The following is a 22,225-nucleotide window of genomic DNA, read 5'->3' as shown; positions in this document are numbered from 1 at the left end:
TGGTATAGCTGGGTCTTTGGGTAGAACTATTCCCAATTTTCTAAGACTCTGCCAAGTTGATTTCCAAAGTGGTTGTACAAGTTTGTATTCCTACCAGCAATGGAAGAATATTCTCCATACTCCACATCTCAGCCCACATATGATGTCACTTGAGTTTTTGATCTTAGCCATTCTGATTGGTGTAAGGTGGATTCTCAGAGTCCTTTTGAATTGCATTTCCCTGATGATTAAGAATGCTAAGCATTTCTTTGGTCATTCAAGATTCCTCTGTTGAGAATTCTTTAGCGCTATACCCCATTTTTAATTGGGTTATTAGGTTTGTTAGTATCTAACTTTTTGAGTTCTTTTTATATTTTGGATATTAGTCCTCTGTTGAATGTAGGGTTGGTGAGGCTCTTTTTCCATTCCGTAGGCTGCCATTTTGTCCTTTTGTCCTACTGATGTTGTCCTTAGCCTTGCAAAAGCTTTTCCGTTTCATGAGGTCCCACTTATTAATTGTAATAGTAGTGCCTGAACCATTGGTAGTCTGTTCAAATATTTGTCTCACGTGCTATTCCCCAATTTCTTTTGTATGAGATTTGGTGTATCCAGTTATGTTGAGGTTCTTGATCCGCGTGGACTTGAGCTTTGTGCAGGGTGATAAGGATAGATCTCTTTTCATTCTTCTCCATGCAGACATGCAGTTGGTCCACCATCATTTGTTGAAGATGGTTTCATTTTCGCATTGTATGGTTTTGACTTCTTTGTCAATTCTCAAGTGTCCATAGGTGTGTGGATTTATTTCTGCATCTTAAATTCTATTCCATTGATCAACCTATTTTTTCATGCCAATGCCATGCAGTATTTATTACTATTGCTCTGTAGTATAGCTTGAAATCAGGTATGGTGATACCTCTGGAAGTTCTTTCATTGCACAGGATTGTTTTAGCTAGCTTGGGTTTTTTTGTTTTTCCATATGAAGTTGAGAATTATTCTTTCAAGATATGGAAAGATTTGTGTTGGAATTTAGATGGGAACTTGAAGTTCCTGTCATATAGGTCTTTTACTCACTTGTTTAGAGTTAGACCAAAATATTTTCTATTATTTGTGGCTTTTGTAAAGGGTGTTGATTCACTAATTTCTTTCTCAGCCTGTTTAGCTTTTGTATAAAAGAGGGCTACTATATTTTTTTTTGAGTTGATTTTTTTATCCAGTCACTTTGCTGAAGGTGTTTATAAGTTGTAAGAGTTCTCTGATAGAATTTTTGGGGCCACTTATGTATACTATCATATCATCTGTGAGTAGCAATACTTTGAGTTTTTCCTTCCAAATTTGTATACCCTTGGTACCCTTTAGTCAGCTTATTGCTCAAATACTATATTGACTAGATAGGGAGAGAGTCGGTAGCCTTGTCTTGTTTCTGATTTATTGGAATTGCTTTAAGCTTCTTTCCATTTCATTTTTGATGTTGGCTATTGGTTTGCTTTATATTGCTTTTATTATGTCTAGTTATGTACCTTGTATCCCTGAACTCTTGAAGACCCTTTTTTCTCCATTAATTAACTTATTTATTTTACATCCTAATAGCAGCCCCCTTTCCTCCCAGTCGCCCCTCACATATCCCCTTCCTCCTACCCCCCAATGCCTTCTCCTCTGAGAAGGGGGAGACTCCCTGCACCCATACCAACCCACCCTAGCATATCAAAGCATTGCAGGACTAGGCATATCCTCTCCCACTGAAGCCAGTCAAGCCAACCCAGTTAGGGAAACAGGATCCACAGGCAGGCAACAAAGTCGGGGACAGCTCCCACTCTAGTTGTTGGGGGACCACATGAAAAGCACACCTGGATCCTTGGAGGCTCTCCAAGACTTTTTACATGGAGGAGTACTGGATTTTGTATGTACGTAGCAGCTGTGCATCTGCTACAAATGTGCGGGGGTTCTAGGCCCAGCCCATGTATGCTCTTTGGTTGGTGGTTCAGTCTCTGGGAGCTCCTAAGAAGATCCATCACATAAGTAAGAACCAATACCTGATATCATTAGTGATAATCTGTTGTGCTTGCAGACAGGAGCCTAGCAATACTGTCTGTCCTAAGAGAGGCGCCATCTAGCAGCTGCCTGAAACAGATGGGGAGAGCCACAGCTGAACGTTAGATGGAACTCAGGAGTTTTGTAGAAAAGTTGGGGGAAGGATTGAGGAAACCAGAGGGAATAGGGACTCCACAAGAAGATCAACAGGGTCAACTAACCTAGACCCTTGGGGGCTAAGACTTTTTACATGGAGGAGTATTGGACTTTATTCAAGGGTTTTCCGTATCCAATGAGATGTTCATGTGATTGTTTTTCTTTAAGTTTGTTTATATGGTGGATTGCATTGAATCATTTTTGTTTATTGCATCCCTGGAATGAAGTCTAGTTGATTATGGTGGATGATGTTTTTGATGTATTTTTGGATTCAGTTTGTGAGTATTTTATTGAATATTTTTGTATTAATGTTCATTAGGGAAATTGGTCTGAAATTCTCTTTGTTGAGTCTTTATGTGATTTAGGTATCAGGGTGACTGTGGCCTTATAGAATGAGTTTGGCAATGTTCTTTCTATTTTGTGGAATAGTTTGAGGAATATTGGTATTAGCTCTTCTTTGAAAGTCTTGTAGAATTCTGTGTTAAAACCATCTGGCCCTGGGCTCTTTTTGTTGTTGTTAGACTTTTAATAACTGCATCTATTTTCTTAGAATTATTTATTATAGGATTATTTAGGTAGTTTGCCTGATTTTGATTTAACTTTGGTAAGTGGCATCTGTCTAGAAAAATCATCCATTTCATTTAGATTTTCAAATTTTATGGAGTATAGGCTTTTGAAATAAGACCTAGTGATTCTTTGTATTTCCCCAATTTCTGTTGTTATGTCTCCCTTTTCATTTCTGATTTTGTTAATTTGGATACCTTCTCCCTGCCTTTTAATTAGTTTGGCCAAGCGTTTGTCTATCTTGTTGGTTTTTTTTTTTTTTTCAAAGAATCAGCTCTTGGTTTAGTTGCTTTTTCATATTGTTCTCTTTGTTTCTAATTTCTTGATTTTAGCCCTGAGTTTGATTATCTCCCGCTATCAGCTCTTCTTGGGTATGTTTACTACAACTACTACTTCTACTTCTTCTTCTTCTTCTTCTTCTTCTTCTTCTTCTTCTTCTTCTTCTTCTTCTTCTTCTTCTTCTTCTTCTTCTTCTTCTTCTTCTATAGCTTTTAAGTGCAGTTTTATATTGCTTGTATTTGAAATTCTCCAATTTCTTTATGAAGGGAAGTAGTCCTATGAACTCGTTTCATTGTGTCCCATAAGTTTGGGTATGTTGTGCCTTCCAGAACTTACTCATCCTGCTTCACTATAACTTTCTACCCTTTGACCAACATAACTTTCTTCCTCCTGACAACCATTACCATATTCTTTGCTTCTATGACAGTGTTTTTGGATTCTGTACAAGTGACACCCAGCAATTATCCTTCTGGGCCTGACATTTCACAAAGTAAAATGGCCCCTCAGGTCATCTATGTTGTTGACAAGATTCCTGATTTTTTGAGGCTGAAAAATTTTCCATAATTATCTTTGAGACAGGGTCATGTCATAGTCCGGGCTGGCCTGGTCCATCTTATGTAGCTCAGTCTTTAAACTCTAGACAATCATCCTGCTTCAGTAGGTAGGGTGGTGCACACCTGTAATCCCAGCGTGACCATACCTGCAATTTCCATTATATCTCTTTTCTGGATCAATAAGATGTCAGTTTCCTTTCCCTGAATTTGTGTATTTAATACAGTCTCAATAAAAGTATCAACAGCTTCCTTTCAGAGCCAGACAAGCTTGATGTAGATATGTTAACATATAAGAACAAACATGAAAACATTGAATAGAAGAGCTGCTAGAAGCCTAAGCCTAAGCCTACCAGATACTCGTGTCTTCACACCTTTATACTACACAGTTTTTATAATCAAGTCATTTGATCCCATTGCATGGAAAGGTAGAAAGGGCAAAATGAGAATAGAAATATCCAGGAATAGACATCATTATGTTTGTGGACCAATGCTGTTATCACTTCAGGTTGCTATGGAAAGTAAGATTGGTCCTCTTCCAGTGAGGATATTGGGAAAACAGAGTAGGCAAAGGAAAAAATAAATTTAGAAAAGCATTATATATTTGTCATAGAAAAGAATAAATGACAACTGGGCTAAGATGGTACATGTGTTTAATCCCAGTACTTGGGAGGCAGAGCAGGTGGATCTGCGTTCAAGGCCAGCCCAGCCTGGACTTCAGAGAGTGAGTTCCAGACCAGTTAGGGCTACACAAAGAAACCCTGTCTCAAAAAACCAAAACAAACCAACCAACCACCACCACCACCACCACCACCACCACCACCACCACCACCACCAAACCAAGCAAGCAAGCAAGCAAGCAAGCAAGCAAGCAACAAAAAAATGTGAAACCTTTCAATATTTAAATGCAAAAGTGAAATCCCGAGTGCTTCAGTAGCTTGGATATATGAGAAGTCTTTCTGGTTTTGTTTCAAAACATAGATGTAATTACAGTGTTTATCTTTTTTGTTCTTTTTTCTACAAAAATACAGTTTTGAATCATTAAGTATTGTATTTTGTGTGTATTGATGTCTTATCTGTATGTATATTTGTGCACCATGTGCTTGTCTAGTACCTTTGGAGGCCAAAAGGAGTTGTCAGATCCCTAGTTATAGACAGTTGTGACCCATGATGTGAGTGCTGGGAATTGAACCTGGGTCCTCTGGAAGAGTTCTTAACTACTTAACCACCCATCTAGCCTCAAGAATACAATGTTTATATTCACCTCACACCCTATCATCTTACCAAATTATGGTAAGATGATAAATTTAGAAGATGTTTCAAATGACATAGTTGTCTACCATAGATGCTAACTTTTTCTCTTATTTAGTAGATGGTTGCCTTTTATCTCTTTCAGTGTGCTGACCACAGTCTCTGGCACAGCACTGGGTAAGGGAGAGGGTTTTTTTTGTTTTTGTTTTTGTTTTTGTTTTTTTTTGTATTTTTGATTTAGAGGAAGTCAGCCAGTGTTTCAGTGTTATGTTTGTTGGCAACTGCATAGTGGTGGTTTTTTTTTTTTTTGTGTGTGTGTGTATGTGTGTGTGTCTGTGTGTGTCTGTGTGTCTGTCTGTCTGTCTGTCTGTCTGTCTGAGTTAATTCTCTTCTGATTTTGTGGTTCTGTAACTGAAAGTCATTCTCTCTTCCCAGGAGAGAAAGAGATACTTGAAAACACCAACTTTGACTTAAATAATACTAATGTCATTTCTGAAATTAAGGAGACTTTAAATGCTATGGGAATCCATTTAACAGACAGTGATATTCAGAAGGTGATAGAGAACACAGCTTCTTCAGGTGAGTAATCACCTCATTCGTTTTTATTCTTCTCTCAGGTATGGCATCCTGATTGCAGATTCCCCACGCTCCCCTTCCTCCAGCTTCTCCCCCATCGAGACCTAACCCCTCCATCAGAAAAGAGCAGGCCTCCCAGGGACATCAACTAAACACTGCATAACAATCCACATTTAGACCAGGCAATAGCATCACATCAAGGTTGGCCTAGGCAATCCAGTAGGAGAAGGGACCCACAAGAAGGCAAAAGAGAATAAATTTTAAAAATTCTTTTTACTTACAAGGTGCTGTTTACCTGAAATGTCCAAGAAGCTACAGCTAATTTCTTTTCCTCCTTCTTCTCTTTTAGGAACGTATTTCTTTATTTTTCAGGGGTATGGATTTATTTCATTCATATTTTAAAAAAGATTTATTTATTTAGTATACACTATTCTATAAGCATGTATGCCTGCACACCAGAAGAGGGCACCAGCTCTCGCTATAGATGGTTGTGAGCCACCATGTGGTTGCTGGGAATTGAACTCAGGACCTCTGGAAGAGCAGTCAGTGCTCTAAACCTCTGAGCCATTTCTCCCGCCCCCATTCATATTTTTATATAACAGTTCATAATTGAAAGCAGTCAGGACAGGAACTCAAACACAGCAGGAACCTTCAGGCAGGAGCTGATGCAGAGGTCATGGAGGGTACTGCTTATTGGCTTGTTCCTTAGAGCTCGCTCAGCCTGTTTTTTTTAAAAAAAGAAATGCTATTTTTTGTTTATTTTTGAGTCTGTGTTTTAATTACAACATTTCTCCCTTCCCTGTCCTTCCTTCAAAATCTTCCATACACCCCTCCCTGCTTCTCTTCAGTTCATGACCTCTTTCTTCATAAATCGTTATTGTATGCATATATGTATTTGTATATCATATATTCATAAATATAACTTACTGAGCCCATATAAAGTAACATTTGTTAAAATATCCATAACAGCTTTTTACAGGTCTGCTTACCATATTTTCAAAGATAATTGCCAGGTTTCTTCTTTATTTTTATGTTTTACAATTCTGGCTTTACAACATCAAGTGGTCTGTTTTTTTTTTTTTTTTTCATCAGAATATTAAAACTATTCTTTCTTTTTGTTCTAAAGGTGATGTGATAACACTTAAGGATCTCATCAGAGAACTGGCCAACAGTGATGTATTTAGTGAGTGCCAAAGTAAGTGTAAATTTGAAAAAAAATGCAAACAGAAGCTTCATGCTTGTAGGCTTGCATGCCTTTAGTTTTTGGTAGGTGTGCATGCATATGTGCATGCATGCTGGCATTATGTGTGGATGCATCTTTGTATTCAAGCGTCCAGAGGTTGATGTTGAATGTCTTTCACAATTGCTCTCTACCTTAGATACTGAGGCAAGGTTTCTCATTTGACTCACTGATGGGTCTAGTTTTCCTAACCACTTTGATCTGGGGATCCCTTGAGTCTTTCATGGACTGGGATTGCTGGTGGGTCACTGTTGTTCGTATTGGGCACTTACAAGGGCACTGGATATGCAAATTCTGGCCCTCACTTTTGTATAGCAAGTGCCTTAGGAGACACCTACACCTTCTCAGCTCCTTGTCCCCACCTCCTCCGTGTGGCAACTGGAGCTAGAATGTGCAACTTTATGCATGCTGGGCAAGCACTCTACCGACCAAGCTGCCTCCCTGGGCTCTGGCACCATTAGGAATCACTTTGCTTGCTTGTTGTTCAGCTCTGAGTATTGATAAAATGTCCCAATTTATCTTGTTTTCCAATCTGAACCTCAAAACCTCTAAATTTTATGACACTTCCTGTTTAACAACAACACCAGGTATTCTGGAAAATGAATACATTTCATTCAGATCAGGTTGTTATGGGTTTGGAAACATAGCTCAAGAATTAGGACCTAACTTCGATTTGCAGGGCTCATAAAAAACTCTGCATGTAGCATGCAGGAATAATGATAACACATGCCTGTAATCCCAGAAACAAGGAAGTGGAGACAGGAGGATCCCTGGCTAGATGGAGTAGCTGAAGGCCAGATGGGGCAGCTGAATTGGCCAACCCAAGTCCCATTGAAAAACATTGTTTCAAAAGAAAATTGATGTCAGTAGCTAAGTACCTGTGCACATGTGCACATACACAATCAGGTTGATGTGTGTTTAGGGGATGCACTAACCCTGCTTTTATATTTTGCCATCAAATAGAAATAGAGGACACACATGACGTCATTGATGTATTCAGTGATGGCAAAGTGGACGTTAAAGACCTTTTGTCTGTTTTGAAGACCTTCAAGAAACCTTTAGAGGAGGAAGGCCAGTCTGAAGTAACTCCGACCTCTGAAATGGATGGTGAGTACTCGGTCACCTCTCACATCTTGCTCTAGAGTTCATGCAGGCTCTTTCTAAAATGATGGTGATACTGTGTGTTAGAGAACTCTTCATGAAACTGATGCCCATCTATTGGCCTAGGTGGAGAATGTTTGGATAGTCTTTATTTGGATGAGACTAAGAGAAGTAATCTTGTTATTAATGTTTTAAAAACTGATTCTCATTTATTGGCATACAATAGTTAAAATATAAATATGACATTTCTATTTCTTCAGCACTGGATTCTAGTGGAGACACAAAGCTCCATGGGCTTTTGATTCCTTTGATACAGAATATAATCTTAACCTCTTTGCCATTGTCATAGTCATAGAATTCTTAGGGTTAACAAGCTATTGAAGGACGAGACGTGTGTGACTTCTAGAGTCACCAGAAGGCACCACTGCAATGCTCTTGTTTTCTTTGCAGGGATAATTGATGTTCATGGCTTGCAGTTTATATCAAGGGACAGAGAGTGGTGCAGTCAGAAACTTTGTCCCTCTGTTCTTTAATTCCTTTGTTCTTTACGGCAACCAAATGAATCTGCCTTTAATATTTGCTCCACTGAGAAGCTTTGACAAGATATTTGAATCCATGAGTTGCATTATCGTTATTCAGTATGGGACCTTTGGGATATCTGCTCTGTTCTGTTTTGGTTTGATGTTTTGGGACAGGGATTCCTGTATTCTAGGCTGGCCTCAAATTTTTTGTGTAGCTGGGGATGAGCTTGAACTTCTGATCCACTTGCCTCTGCCTCCTGATGGATGACATGTACCGCCATGCTTAGTTCATGCAGTCCTGGGAATCAAACCCAGGCCTTTGCAGAGCTCAGCAAATACTTTACCAGTTGAACTTTGTCCCCAGCACATAGGGTATATTTTTCTTTCATATATACATATGAAATATATATGCAATGCAATATATTTCATATATGTTTCAAATATATTTATTTAATATACATCTTGAAATATATATTATACATATGTATTTTTCATTTTTATATCTTGCTTATATATGTTTTTAAAAGATTTATTTTATTTACATGAGTACACTGTCGCTGTCTTCAAACACACCAGCAGAAGGCATCAGAGCCCATTACAGAAGGTTGTGAACCACCATGTGGTTCCTGGGAATTGAACTCAGGACTTCTGGAAGAGCAGCCAGTGCTCTTAACTGATTAGCCATCTCTCCAGCCCCTTGCGTATACATTCTAATGTATGATTTAACTAACTATAAAGTGCTTGAATTTCAATTGGTACTAAATGCTCTTAGAGGCATAAGCGTGGCTGTTTGCTGAGATCATCTTTATCCTATCATATACGACATTTGGCCGGGCGGTGGTGGCGCACGCCTTTAATCCCAGCACTTGGGAGCAGAGGCAGGCGGATTTCTGAGTTCGAGGCCAGCCTGGTCTACAGAGTGAGTTCCAGGACAGCCAGGGCTACACAGAGAAACCCTGTCTCGAAAAACCAAAAACCAAAAAAAAAAAAAAAGACATTTGGATACAAACAATGACCCATAAAACTCAGTTAATTTGGGAATTTATCTGAGAGTAACATTTGTAAAAAGAATATAGAGATTGAGCAATAAAGATTTCTGTGAAAGCATAATGAAAAGATGAGAAAACCTGGGTATTCAATAATCATGCAAACCATCTGCTCAAGAGATAACTGTGCAACCATTGAATAAAAAACACTTGAGTAACACCAAATGGAAGGTAAAATACACAGAAGATACATACATACATACACACACACCACCACCACCACCACCACCATTACAACTAGAATTATATTTAAAATACATACATCAGAGAACTTGGGAGAATGCAAGTGGAAAACTGAGAAAGTGATGGGTAGATTTTGTCTCTTTCTAGAGGCAAACATCTGTGCTCTGATGTCTCCTGACAGCAGAGGGTGCCTGTGGCCACAGTGTCTGCATTGACTTTCCCTGACTGCTAAGAACCTCCCCCCTTTTTTTTTCTGTTTGAGGGTTGAAGCTGGTTCCCCTTTATCATTCTCTTGTATTTTTGTTCAAGGCTCTTAAACTGACATTTTATCGTCTGTTGACATGTGAGGTGGCTGTCACTCCACACCACACACTGTGAATTGATTCTTTGTAGTTGATATTGATAAGGTCTATACCTTGTTTTGTGTGATAAATATAGCTCCATACTATATTTTTCTCATATATTTAGTTTTGTAGTTTTAATTTTTCTCATTCTATTCTAAAAAAGAAAGATTGATAATGTGCAAAAGAAGCAGAAACATTTTAAAATGAAGAAATTTGTAAAAGAAACCAAAAATTTTGAAACTAAGGTTATTAAACTCAATCATATGTTAATGATATCAGTATATTAAACAAAAGTGAAAGAGTAAACATGAACTGTAAAATTGTCTGAGTATTTATATGGGGAGAATCCAATACAGATTTGGAATATAGGAAAGGGTTAAAGGCATAGGAAACATGTTCGTCCACACAAAGGAGAGAAAGATGGCTGCACTGAAAATAGTTATGAGGGTGTGGCTGATAACTTTTCAATACCGAGAGAGACCTTCACCTGTTAATTATTGAAGTTCAAAGACTTTTATATAGAATAAAAAAATACACAGAAAAATGTTCCAGAAACTGCACCAAACGCAAAGAGAAACCTTAATCATATGCCGATAGAGAAATCAAATCTCTGGGTGCTGAAATGTTGGGAAGTTTTCATATGTTGAAGAAGGGGCCGTTTCTAGTTTTGGAGGAATCTAGACACTGAGATTTGGAAAGTATAAACTAAAGTTATCCATTTGCGCTTAGTTTTTCAAATACTCTGGGTGAAATGCAGCTGTTGTGCTTCTGGGTTAGAGCAAGTTCAGGGAGCCAGGTAGGAGGGAGCCGGAGATTCATCACTGGGATGCAAATCGAGTGTTTAAGATGTAGAAAAACTTACTTCATTTAGATTTTTTTAGTTCTTTCAGAGGATTAATCCGGTTGCCCCAGCATTCCATTTACTTTGCTTTAATGAAATTGAATCTAATCTGAGGACTGACCAGTTTGTGGTTGGAACCTTTCTAGGGCCATGCCATAATGGGAGAGAGGCATGGAGAGGAAGGGAGAGGAAGCGCTCAAAACTCAAGTCCCCCTGAACCCTTTTGTTTCTCTCAGTATTTTTTTGGTTTTGGAGATGAGGATGCTGCATCCTGATGGGTGGGACATCTCTCAGCTGAAAGTCTCATGGCCTCGTTCAGCCCAGGTGTCCTTCCTACATCTATTCTAGGATCTATTCACCTTAACATATTCACTATACTACCAAGCAACGAACATCACCTTCCTATCAGTTTGCTTTTGTACATAGTTTTTTTTTTGTTTGATTCCCCCCCACACATTGAACAGGGAGTATTTGCTGGTAAAAAAAAATGAAATTGTTCTTTTCATCACTAGATTTTTAAAAAATGAAATCTTTGCAGAAAGTGGCCCTATGTGTTATCCTTCAGTCTTATTTATATATACTTTAGTAATCATTGCTGCACACAACACACATACAGTCACACACACAGTCACACACATATACACACATACACACACACATGCACGCGCACACACACGCACACACATGCACACATGTATATTTATCCTATACAACCTGTGTATGTTTTAAGCTGGAGTCACGTAATGAGTTGTGTAATAAACGTACTAGGTCCTGAATATCATTAAAAAGCAAATGGAACACTTTGTAGTAGAGGATTTTGGAGTCCATCCCGGCTGGAGCGGTAAGTGCTGTGTTATGAAGCTTCGATCCCTGTGTGGTGTGTCTGTGTGCTGTGTGGGTGTGGGAGGTATGTGCCCATGCATATATTCCCCCAATCAAAACCAATCAAACCAGTGTGCTGTGATCACAGAAATTTGGGAGGAATAGTAACACAACTGTTGCCTCACTACTGTTTTCAAAAAAAAGATTTAGTTTTATTTTCTGTATGTGAATATTTATTTGCTTTCATGCATGTTCGTGTAGCACATGTTGATACCTGCAAAGGCCAGAAGAGGGTGTCAGATCCCTTGGAATTAGAGTTACAGATGGTCATAAGCTGCCCTGTGGGTGCTGGGAAGTGCACCCCAGTCCTCTTGAGGAGCAGCAGATGCTCTGAGCTGCTGAGCCATCTCTTCAGCCTCTGTGGTGTAGTAAGTTTGATTCATTTAAACCCTACTCTTTTTTTTGAAACTTTGCAGAAAAAGATGCGATCTTAAGAGACAAAATTGATTACTTCACTGGTGCATCTGCTGCAGCAACACCATTCAACAGTGAGTAATTCTCAGAATTCTTTTAAAGATATACCTACCTATTTCATTTCTGTAGGCTGTGGGTACCAAGGATTAGAAAGGAATTGGTCTCAATGTCAACCTCTGTTCTCTTTTCTTCTTGTATTCACAGGTTTATTGAAAGGGGTCAAAACTATTGATAATATCAGAAATAATAAGATGACAGCAGATGAACTCGTCTCTAACCTCATGAGTACTGGAATGCCAATAAGCCACAGCACGATGCAGGAGATCCTGAAACAAGCCTCTGTCGATGGTGAATTCTCCTTTCTTGTACAGTCTCTTTCTTGTAACTATTCAGTGTCTTTTCAACATTGAGATATGTTTCCCACGGTGTATAAACCACCCTAAAATGATGCTGTCGATGCTGATTGATAATGGTGATGATGGTGATGGTGGTGGTGATGATGATGGTGGTGATGATGTCTACATGTTCGTCTGTATGTATGTAGGTGTGTGCAGGAACACATGTGCTTGGATATGTCTGCCTGTGAATGTGTAAGGAGGCCCTGAGACATCAATTTTCATTGTCATTTCTCAGGAGCCAATTACAATATTTTTGTGAGACAATCTCTGGGCTTACTGCTTAGGCTAGGCCCATGGCCAGCAAGCTCCAGGGAGCCTTCTCTGTCTACCTCCTCAGTTCTGGGATCACAAGTGGTAGCTACCACACCTGGCTTTTCTGAGGAGTCAAACTCCGATCCTCTTGTTTTTGAGGCAAATATTTTGTCAACTGAGTTATCCCCAGCACTATCTTTATTATTATTTTAAGATTTATGATTTTCTTCTTTCATGTGTATGTGTGTATGTATGCATGTGTGTATTTGTGTGTGTTACGTGTGCATGTAGAGGCCTATGATTGACGTCAGGAATCTTCCTGGACCACTCTTCACCTTATTCTTTGAGGCTGACTCACTTAACTGAACCCAGAGCTCACTGATAGAGCTTGTCTTGTTAGCCAGCGTGCTCTGGGATCCTCTGCTCCTCCTTCCTTCCTCTGAGGTTGGAGTTACAGAGGGCTGCCATACCCAGAAGCATTATGAAGGTTCTATGGTTCTCAACTGGCTCCTCACCTTTAGATGGCAAGTGCTTAAGACTACATCTTTTCTCTACACTCTTCAGTTTCAAACCCTGCACATTCTCCTAATCCTACTCCCATTGCTTTGAGCTATTTTTTTTTTTTTAAAGATTGGCTAAAATATAACATTTTCTTAGAGCATTTTCAAACATACTTAGTTTCAGTTGGTTCTCCTCTCCTCTTGTTGAAGAACTGATCTGTGTTGAGCATAATGATGTCTTAGTTCTATTATGCTCAGAATATTGTTACATATATGCATTTTTCTCCGATGAATGTGTTTATTTCTTAATTGGAAATGATAAGTTGTATGTACTTGTGCTCTACATTGCAGTATCTTGATAAATGTCTGTCTTGTAAGGTAATTAAACCAAGATAACCCGTTCCTTATCGCACATCCTTATACATTCTGTGATGACATTTAAAATCCATTTAGGCAATTTTCAAGTAAAATGTGTTATTACTAGTTACAGTCATTTGCTGTGCTGTGGATCTCCTGAACTCTAGCCCGTATGTGACTGAAACTTTCTTTCCTGTCACCACTCCTGCACCCCACAGCCCCTCCCTCCAACAGTCTACTCTGTTTCCAACTGTTTTTCTTGTGCTTTGTTTTCTATGCCTGATTCTCTTTACCTTATCCATTGTTTGTAAAATTCATCTGTGATGTTTCAAACAAGAAACTTTTCTTTTAAAAGCCAAATAGTATTCTGTTGCGTGTGTCTGTGTGATTGTTTTGTCTCTTTTATTCATTTAATACACACCTAACATTTCTTCAATAGTCTGGCTATTTGAACAATGATGCCATGAACACGAGCATGTAGCTGTTGATTTGACTCCCTGAGTCAGTGCTCTTTAGTAAACACACAGAGTTAGAGTTTCTGGAAACAGCAATATTATTTTTTTACTACTATTTTAATTTTTGGATGAATCTTCATAATATAATATTCTATAATGCTATATTAATTTAGACTCCCACTCTTCATATATGAGTTACTTTTTCTCTATATTCTTGCCTACACTTTCTCTCTCTGTGTATGTGTGTGTGCCTGTGTGTGTGTGTCTGTGTGTGTATGTATGTATGTGTCTCTGTGTGTGTATGCCTGTGTGTTTGTGTTTGTATGTGTGCGCACTTGCGCCTGTTTGCATATGTGCTTGCATGTGTGTCTTCAATCACTTTCTACCTTACATACTGACGTAGGACCTCTCACTTGGACACAGAACTGCCAATTTGCTAGTCTAGCTAGCTGCTTTTCTCAGGGGATCTGTTGTTTCACTTCCCACAAACTCATATTACAAGCCACACCCACTGTTCTTTGCTTTGGGGTTAGGGTCCTCATTCCTATAAGACAAGCACTTGATCTGCTGAGCCATCATCCAGGACCCTCTTCTGTCTTTCTGATTAAAGTTGTTCTTCCAGTTACAAGACAAATCGACCTTTGAAATATAACAAAAAATATAGGCATAGATAAGTAGATACACTGGAAGACAGAACAGAAGGTAGGTATATTGAAAATGCATTAAAATACATTGGGCTGGAGAGATGGCTCAGCTGTTAAAGGCTAGGCTTGTAACCAAAAATAAAATTCATACTATTTTCTTCTGGAGATATTTATCAGAGACATACTCTGTTTATTCCAGATCATGTCTATTTTACATATACACATATTTATATTCATATATAAAATATATTTTATTTTTAAGACAAATAAATAAATACAGTTGCAAATTCTTTTGAAGGAAGAGATTCCGGGTAGAGCTCTCTCAATTTTAATCCTGTTGAATTTCAGAAATTAAAATATTTGCCTATTTCTCTCCTCTGTCACAGTTATTTAATGATGGATGATTGGTGCCTGCCTGCCCCCCGCTTTGTCTCTTAGTGACTAGCAGCATTTTGCCATTTCATAATTATGACTCTCTATTTTTTAGAAAATGATGAAGTAAGTCTCAAACAAGTTTTAGAGAATTTAAACACACGGAAACCAGATCCTGTACTGGAAGGTGGGTCAGCTGACATCTGACTTCAAATATTTGTCCTTGTCTTAAAACACTGCTTTGGAAGTAACATTATAAAATATAGCTCGTCTACAAAATTACATGTTTATATTTAAATTGTGTGACTTGGTGAAGTGTTGGCCTGTGCATACCCTTGTCACAACCAAGATGATAAGCCCATCCTGCCCCCAGATTTCTGCCATATCCCTTGATAATATCACATGTGTTCTCTGCCTTCTTTCTACCCATTACCTCTAGGCAGCCACTGGATTGGGGTTCACTAAAGATTTATGTTTATATTTAAATCCTTTTTGATGGTCCCTTTATATAGCACAACATTTTTGAGGTTTATCAGTGTCTGTCACTCTTCAGTGACTCAATGTTTATTACTGAGTATGATTCCATTTTATAGTGGTAACACTCTTTATCTGTTTACTTGATAGCATGTATTATGATGTCTTCAGTTGGGGCTTTCACCTAAAAACTGCTGCAAACACACACATACTAGGCATTGTACGGGCATGCTTTTACTTCTGGCCAATTACTGTGAGATGGGTAATTGAGTCACAGTATGAGGTCTGTTCAAGTTTTTAAGAAACTGTTGGACCATTTTATAAAGGAGTCCCAGTGTTTTATATCCATTTGCATCAGCAGTGGAAGTATGTAGACACTGTAGTGCCTAATTGTGATCAAGTCATTTAATCATGCTTACAAGTGTGAGTAACGTGTCACTGGGGTTTCTCTTTGCATACTCCTGGTGACTAATGACGTTCAATATCTTTTCATTTTCGTATGTTCTTTTTGTATTTCTTTGGCTCATATTTTTTTGTTTTGCTCTTTTTTGTTTTTGTTTTTGTTTTTCTTTTTTTTTTTATTAGATCTTTCATTTACACTTCAGATACCATCCCGTTTCCCCATTCCCCCCCCCCTTAGAAAACCCCTATCCCATACCCCCTTTTCCTTTTTGCATTTATACATTTTTTTAAGAAATGTTAATCATAGGCTTTATAAGTTTGGTATTGTTCAATCAGAGGTGTAACCCACTACCCAACCTAGATATATCAACTATCTTTGACTGGTGGAGATACATAAACATCTGCTTCCCTGTTTCCCCCCTCTATCTCTCTTTCATCACCTAGCTTCTCCTCTCCTTCTTCTTCTCCTCTTCTTACTCCTTTTCTTCCTCTCAGTACTCCTCCCACCTTAGCTCCTCCTACACATCACCCTTCCTGTTAAAAGGAAACTTTTCTCTCAAAATACAATTAGAGCATAATTATGCCTATTTGTACCAGTGAGGTACAAGATAGTCCTAATACCCAGTCCATCCTTTTGTTGACTAACCAGCACCTCTGTCATCTATCCTAATTAAAACACTTAGTTCTGAACCTGGCTTTTTCCTTGGCTTTAGGATGAATGTCAGCTGATGACCATACACTCAGATCTTTTCTCTCAAAGTAAATAGCTATAAGTTTTCAACCCCATCAGAAATCCAGAATGACTGAGTTGACTATAATTGTGGGAAGCACCAAGCATAGCTTCTAAAACTTAGCCAATTTATAGAGACCTCTGAACACCTGGACACTCGCTCTACTTCGAAACGTTGGAGCATCTGTTCTTCTGCCTTCTGGCCCAGGATCATCTGACAGACCTTAGTGCTGCAGAATTATTAAGGGCTGATTACTCTGTCTAGGCAGATATAATCAGTCGACTATTCTGCAAGTGTGTCCTTTTCTGGACAGTAATTTGTCTGTAGAAGGAAAGTGGCAATTCTTGCCTAGTGGCTGTCTCACCACAACTGGAGTAACTCCAAGGATGCTCAATTTCTTCTTAGAGTTTAACATAGGAAGCTGTCCGGAGCAGACAGGTCTCTAATGAAAATGAACATTAATACTGAAATGTTTGTCATGTCAATTCTAAGGATTTCTGATGTTTTGAAAACCAGCTATCCATGTAAGGTAATCTGGAGTGTTGCCTGTTAACTCCACTCAGCTATTTCTAAATAAAACATAGAGAACACCCTTATAATAAACTCCAAGTCATGAATTTGCTATAGTCCCTTAACTCACAGGCTGACCATCTCAAATCAGTTAAAAAAGTTAAAGAAGGACTGGGTCTAAGCTTTGTATTCCTAAGTGTGTTATACTGGTACAATGCCTATGAGAGTAACAATATTCATCTCACTCTTATATCACTAAAAAGCTCATGCCACTGAAAACCTTAAAATTTGTAAACAAAGTAAATTGGTGCCATTTAAGAATTTATATCTTCATCTTGATATTAATTATACAGATTTCTACTAATAGGTTATGGCTATGCAATAAACCCTAGTTAATCCTCTCTATTCCGACAAAACCACTACTTTTTCCTAGGGAGACAGCCCAACATTTACCACCTTAGTCCCCATGCCCAGGGAATAGGGGCGCTGACTCATCATTAGCTTCTTCAAGCTGATTATGGGCGTTGAGATATTAGAAGAGGGGTGGGGGGGAGTGCAAGTTGACAATCCTCTGATGCTGTGTCTTCGCTGCCTCCAGATAGAATTCACGGACCTCAGAGGTTTGAGCAGGTCTGCCCAGCTTGCTTGTTGAGTAGATACACCAAGGTTGATCATTCTGCAATATACAATTCTCAAAACTAATTTTAGTATCAAGATAGGTTTTTTTTTTTTTTTTTAAAGAGGGCTGACATTTTATTAAGAATGTTGGTTCTAACCGCTTTTCTATTTTTCCCCTTTTATTGGATATAATATTTACATTTCAAATTTTATCCCCTTACCATATTTCCCCCACCACCCAGGAACCCCTTATCCCATCCTCCCTCCTCCTGCCTCTATGAAGGTGTTTACCCACCTACCCCCAGCCTCCCTCCCCACCCTCAGATTCCCCCCCCTCAGTGCTCAGCCTTCAGGGTACCAATGATCTTGTCTCCCACCTATGCCCAACAGGGCCATCCTCCCCTACATATACAGCTGGAGTCATGTGTCTCTCCCTATGTGCTCCTGGGCTGGTGGTTTAGACCCTGGGGAGCTCTGGCTGGTTGGTATTCTTGCTCTCCTCACAGGGCCACCAGCCCTTATGGTTCACGGTTCCTTCAATTTACTCTCTGACTCCTCCATTGGGAACTTTGATCATATTAATGGATAGCTGTGGGTACCTGTCTCTGGGTATGTCCGACTCTGAGAGACCTCTAAGGAGACAGCCTTATCAGGCTGCTGTCAGCTTTCCCATCCTGACATCCCTATCAGCGTCTATTTTTGATGACTGCCTATGGAATGAATACCCAGACACAATGGTCTCCCTACAACCCCCCCTTCAGATTCTGACCCACACTTTGTCTCCATATTTGCTCCCTTGGTTATTTAGTTACTCCTTCTAAGAAAGACCTAGGCATCCTCACTTGTTCTTTCTTCTTCATGAGCTTCATGTCGTCTGGTAGTTGAATCTTTGTTGTTTCAAACTTTTGGGCTAATCTCCGCTTATCAGTGAGTAAATACCATGTGTGTTCTTTTGTGATTGGGTTACCTCACTCAGGATGATATTTTCTAGATCCATCCATTTACCTAAGAATTTCTCGAATTCATTATTTTTAATAGCTGAGTAATATTCCATTGTATAAATGTACCACATTTTTTGTATCCATTCCTCTGTTGAAGGGCATCTGGGTTCTTTCCAGCTTCTGGCTATTATAAATAGGGCTGCTATGAACATAGTGGAGCATATGTCTTTGTTATTTGTTGAGGCATTTTCTGGGTATATACCCAGGAGTGGTATAGCTGGGTCCTCAGGTAGTGCTATGTCCAATTTTCTGAGGAACCGCCAGACTGACTTCCAAAGTGGTTGTACCAGCTTGCAACCCCACCAACAATGCAGGAGTGATCCTCTTTCTTCACATCCTCGCCAACATCTACTATCACCTGAGTTTTTGATCTTAGCCATTCTGACTGGTGTGAGGTGGTATCTCAGTGTTGTTTTGATTTGCATTTCCCTGATGACTAAGGATGTTGAGCATTTCTTAAGGTGCTTCTCGGCCATTCGAGTTTCCTCAGTTGAGAATTCTTTGTTTAGCTCTGTACCCCATTTTTTAATGGGGTTATTTTGTTGTTTGGCATCTAATTTCTTGAGTTCTTTGTAAATATTAGATATTAGCCCCCTATCAGATGTAGGATTGGTAATGATCTTTTCCCAATCTGTTGGTTGCCGTTTTGTCTTGTTGACAGTGTCCTTTGCCTTACAGAAGCTTTGCAATTTGATGAGGTCCCATTTGTCGATTCTTGATCTTAGAGCATAAGCCATTGGTGTTCTGTTCAGGAACTTTTCCCCTGTGCCTAGGTATTCGAGGGTCTTCCCCAACTTCTCTTCTAATATTTTCAGTGTACCTGGCTTTATGTGAAGGTCCTTTATCCACTTGGAGTTGAGCTTTGTGCAAGGGGATAAGAATGGATTAATTTGGATTCTTCTACATGTTGACCTCCAGTTGAGCCAGCACCACTTGCTGAAAATGCTGTCCTTTTTCCACTGGATGAATTTAGCTCCCTTGTCAAATATCAAGTGACCATAGGTATGCGGGTTCATTTCTGGGTCTTCAATTCTGTTCCATTGATCGTCCTTTCTGTCTCTGTACCAATACCAAGCAGTTTTTATCACTACTGCTCTGTAGTACAGTTTGAGGTCCGGAATGGTGATTCCCCCAGAGGTTCTTTTATTGTTGAGAATAGTTCTCGCTATCCTAGGTTTTTTGTTATTCCAAATGAATTTGTAAATTGCTCTTTCTATCTCTATGAAGAATTGATTTGGAATTTTGATGGGTATTGCATTGAATCTATAGATTGCTTTTGGCAGGATAGCCATTTTTACTAAGTTAATCCTGCCAATCCAGGAGCATGGGAGATCTTTCCATCTTCTGAGATGTTCTTCAATTTCTTTCTTGAGAGACTTGAAGTTCTTGTCATACAGATCTTTCACTTGCTTTGTTAGATTCACTCCAAGATAATTTATTTTATTCGTGGCTATTGTGAAGGGTGTCATTTCCCTGATTTCTTTCTCTGCCTGTGTATCCTTTGAGTAGAGGAAGGCTACTGATTTGTTTGAGTTGATTTTATATCCAGCCACATTGCTAAAGTTGTTTATCAGGTTTAGGAGTTCTCTGGTGGAAGTTTTAGGTTCACTTAAGTATACTATCATATCATCTGCAAATAGTGAAATTTTGACTTCTTCCTTTCCTATCTGTATACCTTTGACTTCCTTTTGTTGTCTAATTGCTCTAGCTAAGACTTCCAGTACTATATTGAATAGGTAAGGTGAGAGTGGGCAGCCTTGCCTAGTCCCTGATCTTAGTGGGATTGCTTCAAGTTTCTCTCCATTTAGTTTGATGTTGGCTACTGGCTTGCTGTATATTGCTTTTACTATGTTTAGATATGGGCCTTGAATTCCTGATCTTTCCAAGACTTTTAACATGAAGGGATGTTGAATTTTGTCAAATGCTTTCTCAGCATCTAGTGATATGACCATGTGGTTTTTCTCTTTGAGTTTATTTATGTAGTGGATTACATTGATGGATTTCCGAATATTGAACCATCCCTGCATTCCTGGGATAAAGCCTACTTGATCTTGATGGATAATTGTTTTGATGTGTTGTTGGATTCGGTTTGCGAGAATTTTATTGAGTATTTTTGCATCAATATTCATAAGAGAGATTGGTCTGTAGTTCTCTTTCTTTGTTGGGTCTTTCTGTGGTTTAGGTATGAGTGTAATGGTAGCTTCATAGAATGAATTGGGTAGTGTTCCTTCTGTTTCTATTCGATAGAATAACTTGAAGAGGATTGGTATTAGGTCTTCCTTGAAGGTCTGAAAGAATTCTGCACTGAAACCATCTGGCCCCGGACATTTTTTGGTGGGAAGATTTTTAATGACTGTGTCTATTTCTTTAGGCGTTATGGGACTGTTTAGGTGGTTTATCTGCTCCTCGTTTAACTTTGGTACCTGGTATCTATCTAGAAAATTGTCCATTTCCTCCAGATTTTCCAATTTTGTTGAGTATAGGCCTTTGTAGTAGGATCTGATAATTTTTTTAATTTCCTCTGTTTCTGTTGTTATGTCTGCCTTTTCAGTTCTGATTTTATTAATTTGAATGCTGTCTCTGCACCCTTTGGTTAGTCTGGCTAAGGGTTTGTCTATCTTGTTGATTTTCTCAAAGAACCAGCTCCTGGTTTTGTTGATATTTTGTATAGTTCTTTTTGTTTCGACTTGGTTGATTTCAGCCCTGAGTTTGACTATTTCCTGCCGTCTACTCCTCTTGGGTATACTAGCTTCTTTTTGTTCTAATGCTTTCAGGTTTGCTGTCAAGTTGTTGATGTATGCTCTTTCCACTTTCTTTTTGTGAGCACTTAGAGCTATGATTTTTCCTCTTAGTACTGCTTTCAATGAGTCCCACATGTTTTGATATGATGTGTCCTCATTTTCATTTAAATCTAAAAAGTCTTTAATTTCTTTCTTAATTTCTTCCTTGACCAAGTTATCATTGAGTAGAGCATTGTTCAGTTGCCAAGTGTATGTCGGTTTTCTGATGTTTTTGTCCATGTCAAAGACAAGTCTTAATCCATGGAGGTCTGATAAGGTGCTGGGGATTATTTCAATCTTTTTGTATCTGTTGAGGCCTGTTTTGTGACCAATTATATGGTCTATTTTCGAGAAGGTACCATGAGGTGCTGAGAAGAAGGTGTATTCTTTTGTTTTAGGATGAAATGTTCTATAGATGTCAGTTAAGTCCAATTGGTTCATAACTTCTGTTAGTTTCATTGTGTCTCGATTTAGTTTCTGTTTCCATGATCTGTCCATAGCTGAGAGTGGGGTGTTGAAATCTCCCACTATTATTGTGTAGGGTGCAATGTATGCTTTAAGTTTTAGTAATGTGTCTTTTATGTATGTGGGTGCCCTTACATTTGGGGCATAGATGTTGAGAATTGCAAGTTCCTCTTGGTACATTTTTCCTTTCATGAATATGAAGTGTCCTTCTTTATCTTTTTTGATTACTTCTGGTTGAAAACTGATTTTATTTGATATTAGAATCGCTACTCCAGCTTGTTTCTTGGGACCATTTGCTTGGTAGATTGTT

The 22,225-nt window shown here is 38.8% G+C and overlaps 1 protein-coding gene across 1 annotated transcript in view; it reads left to right on the top strand.

Moving 5' to 3' along the window:
• Positions 1 to 22,225, top strand: part of Efcab3 (EF-hand calcium binding domain 3) — a 428,239-nt gene that overhangs the window by 62,329 nt on the left and 343,685 nt on the right. Inside the window, 6 exon segments of the mRNA XM_076935627.1 lie at positions 5,244 to 5,387; positions 6,511 to 6,579; positions 7,588 to 7,731; positions 11,959 to 12,030; positions 12,161 to 12,304; positions 15,050 to 15,121. Of these exon segments, the coding sequence (XP_076791742.1) occupies positions 5,244 to 5,387; positions 6,511 to 6,579; positions 7,588 to 7,731; positions 11,959 to 12,030; positions 12,161 to 12,304; positions 15,050 to 15,121 (645 nt within the window).

Source organism: Arvicanthis niloticus, chromosome 6 (genome assembly GCF_011762505.2).
Source record: "Arvicanthis niloticus isolate mArvNil1 chromosome 6, mArvNil1.pat.X, whole genome shotgun sequence".
NCBI lineage: Eukaryota > Metazoa > Chordata > Mammalia > Rodentia > Muridae > Arvicanthis > Arvicanthis niloticus.
The sequence above is the reverse complement of the archived record's forward strand: the minus strand, read 5'-3'. Positions and strand labels throughout refer to the sequence as shown.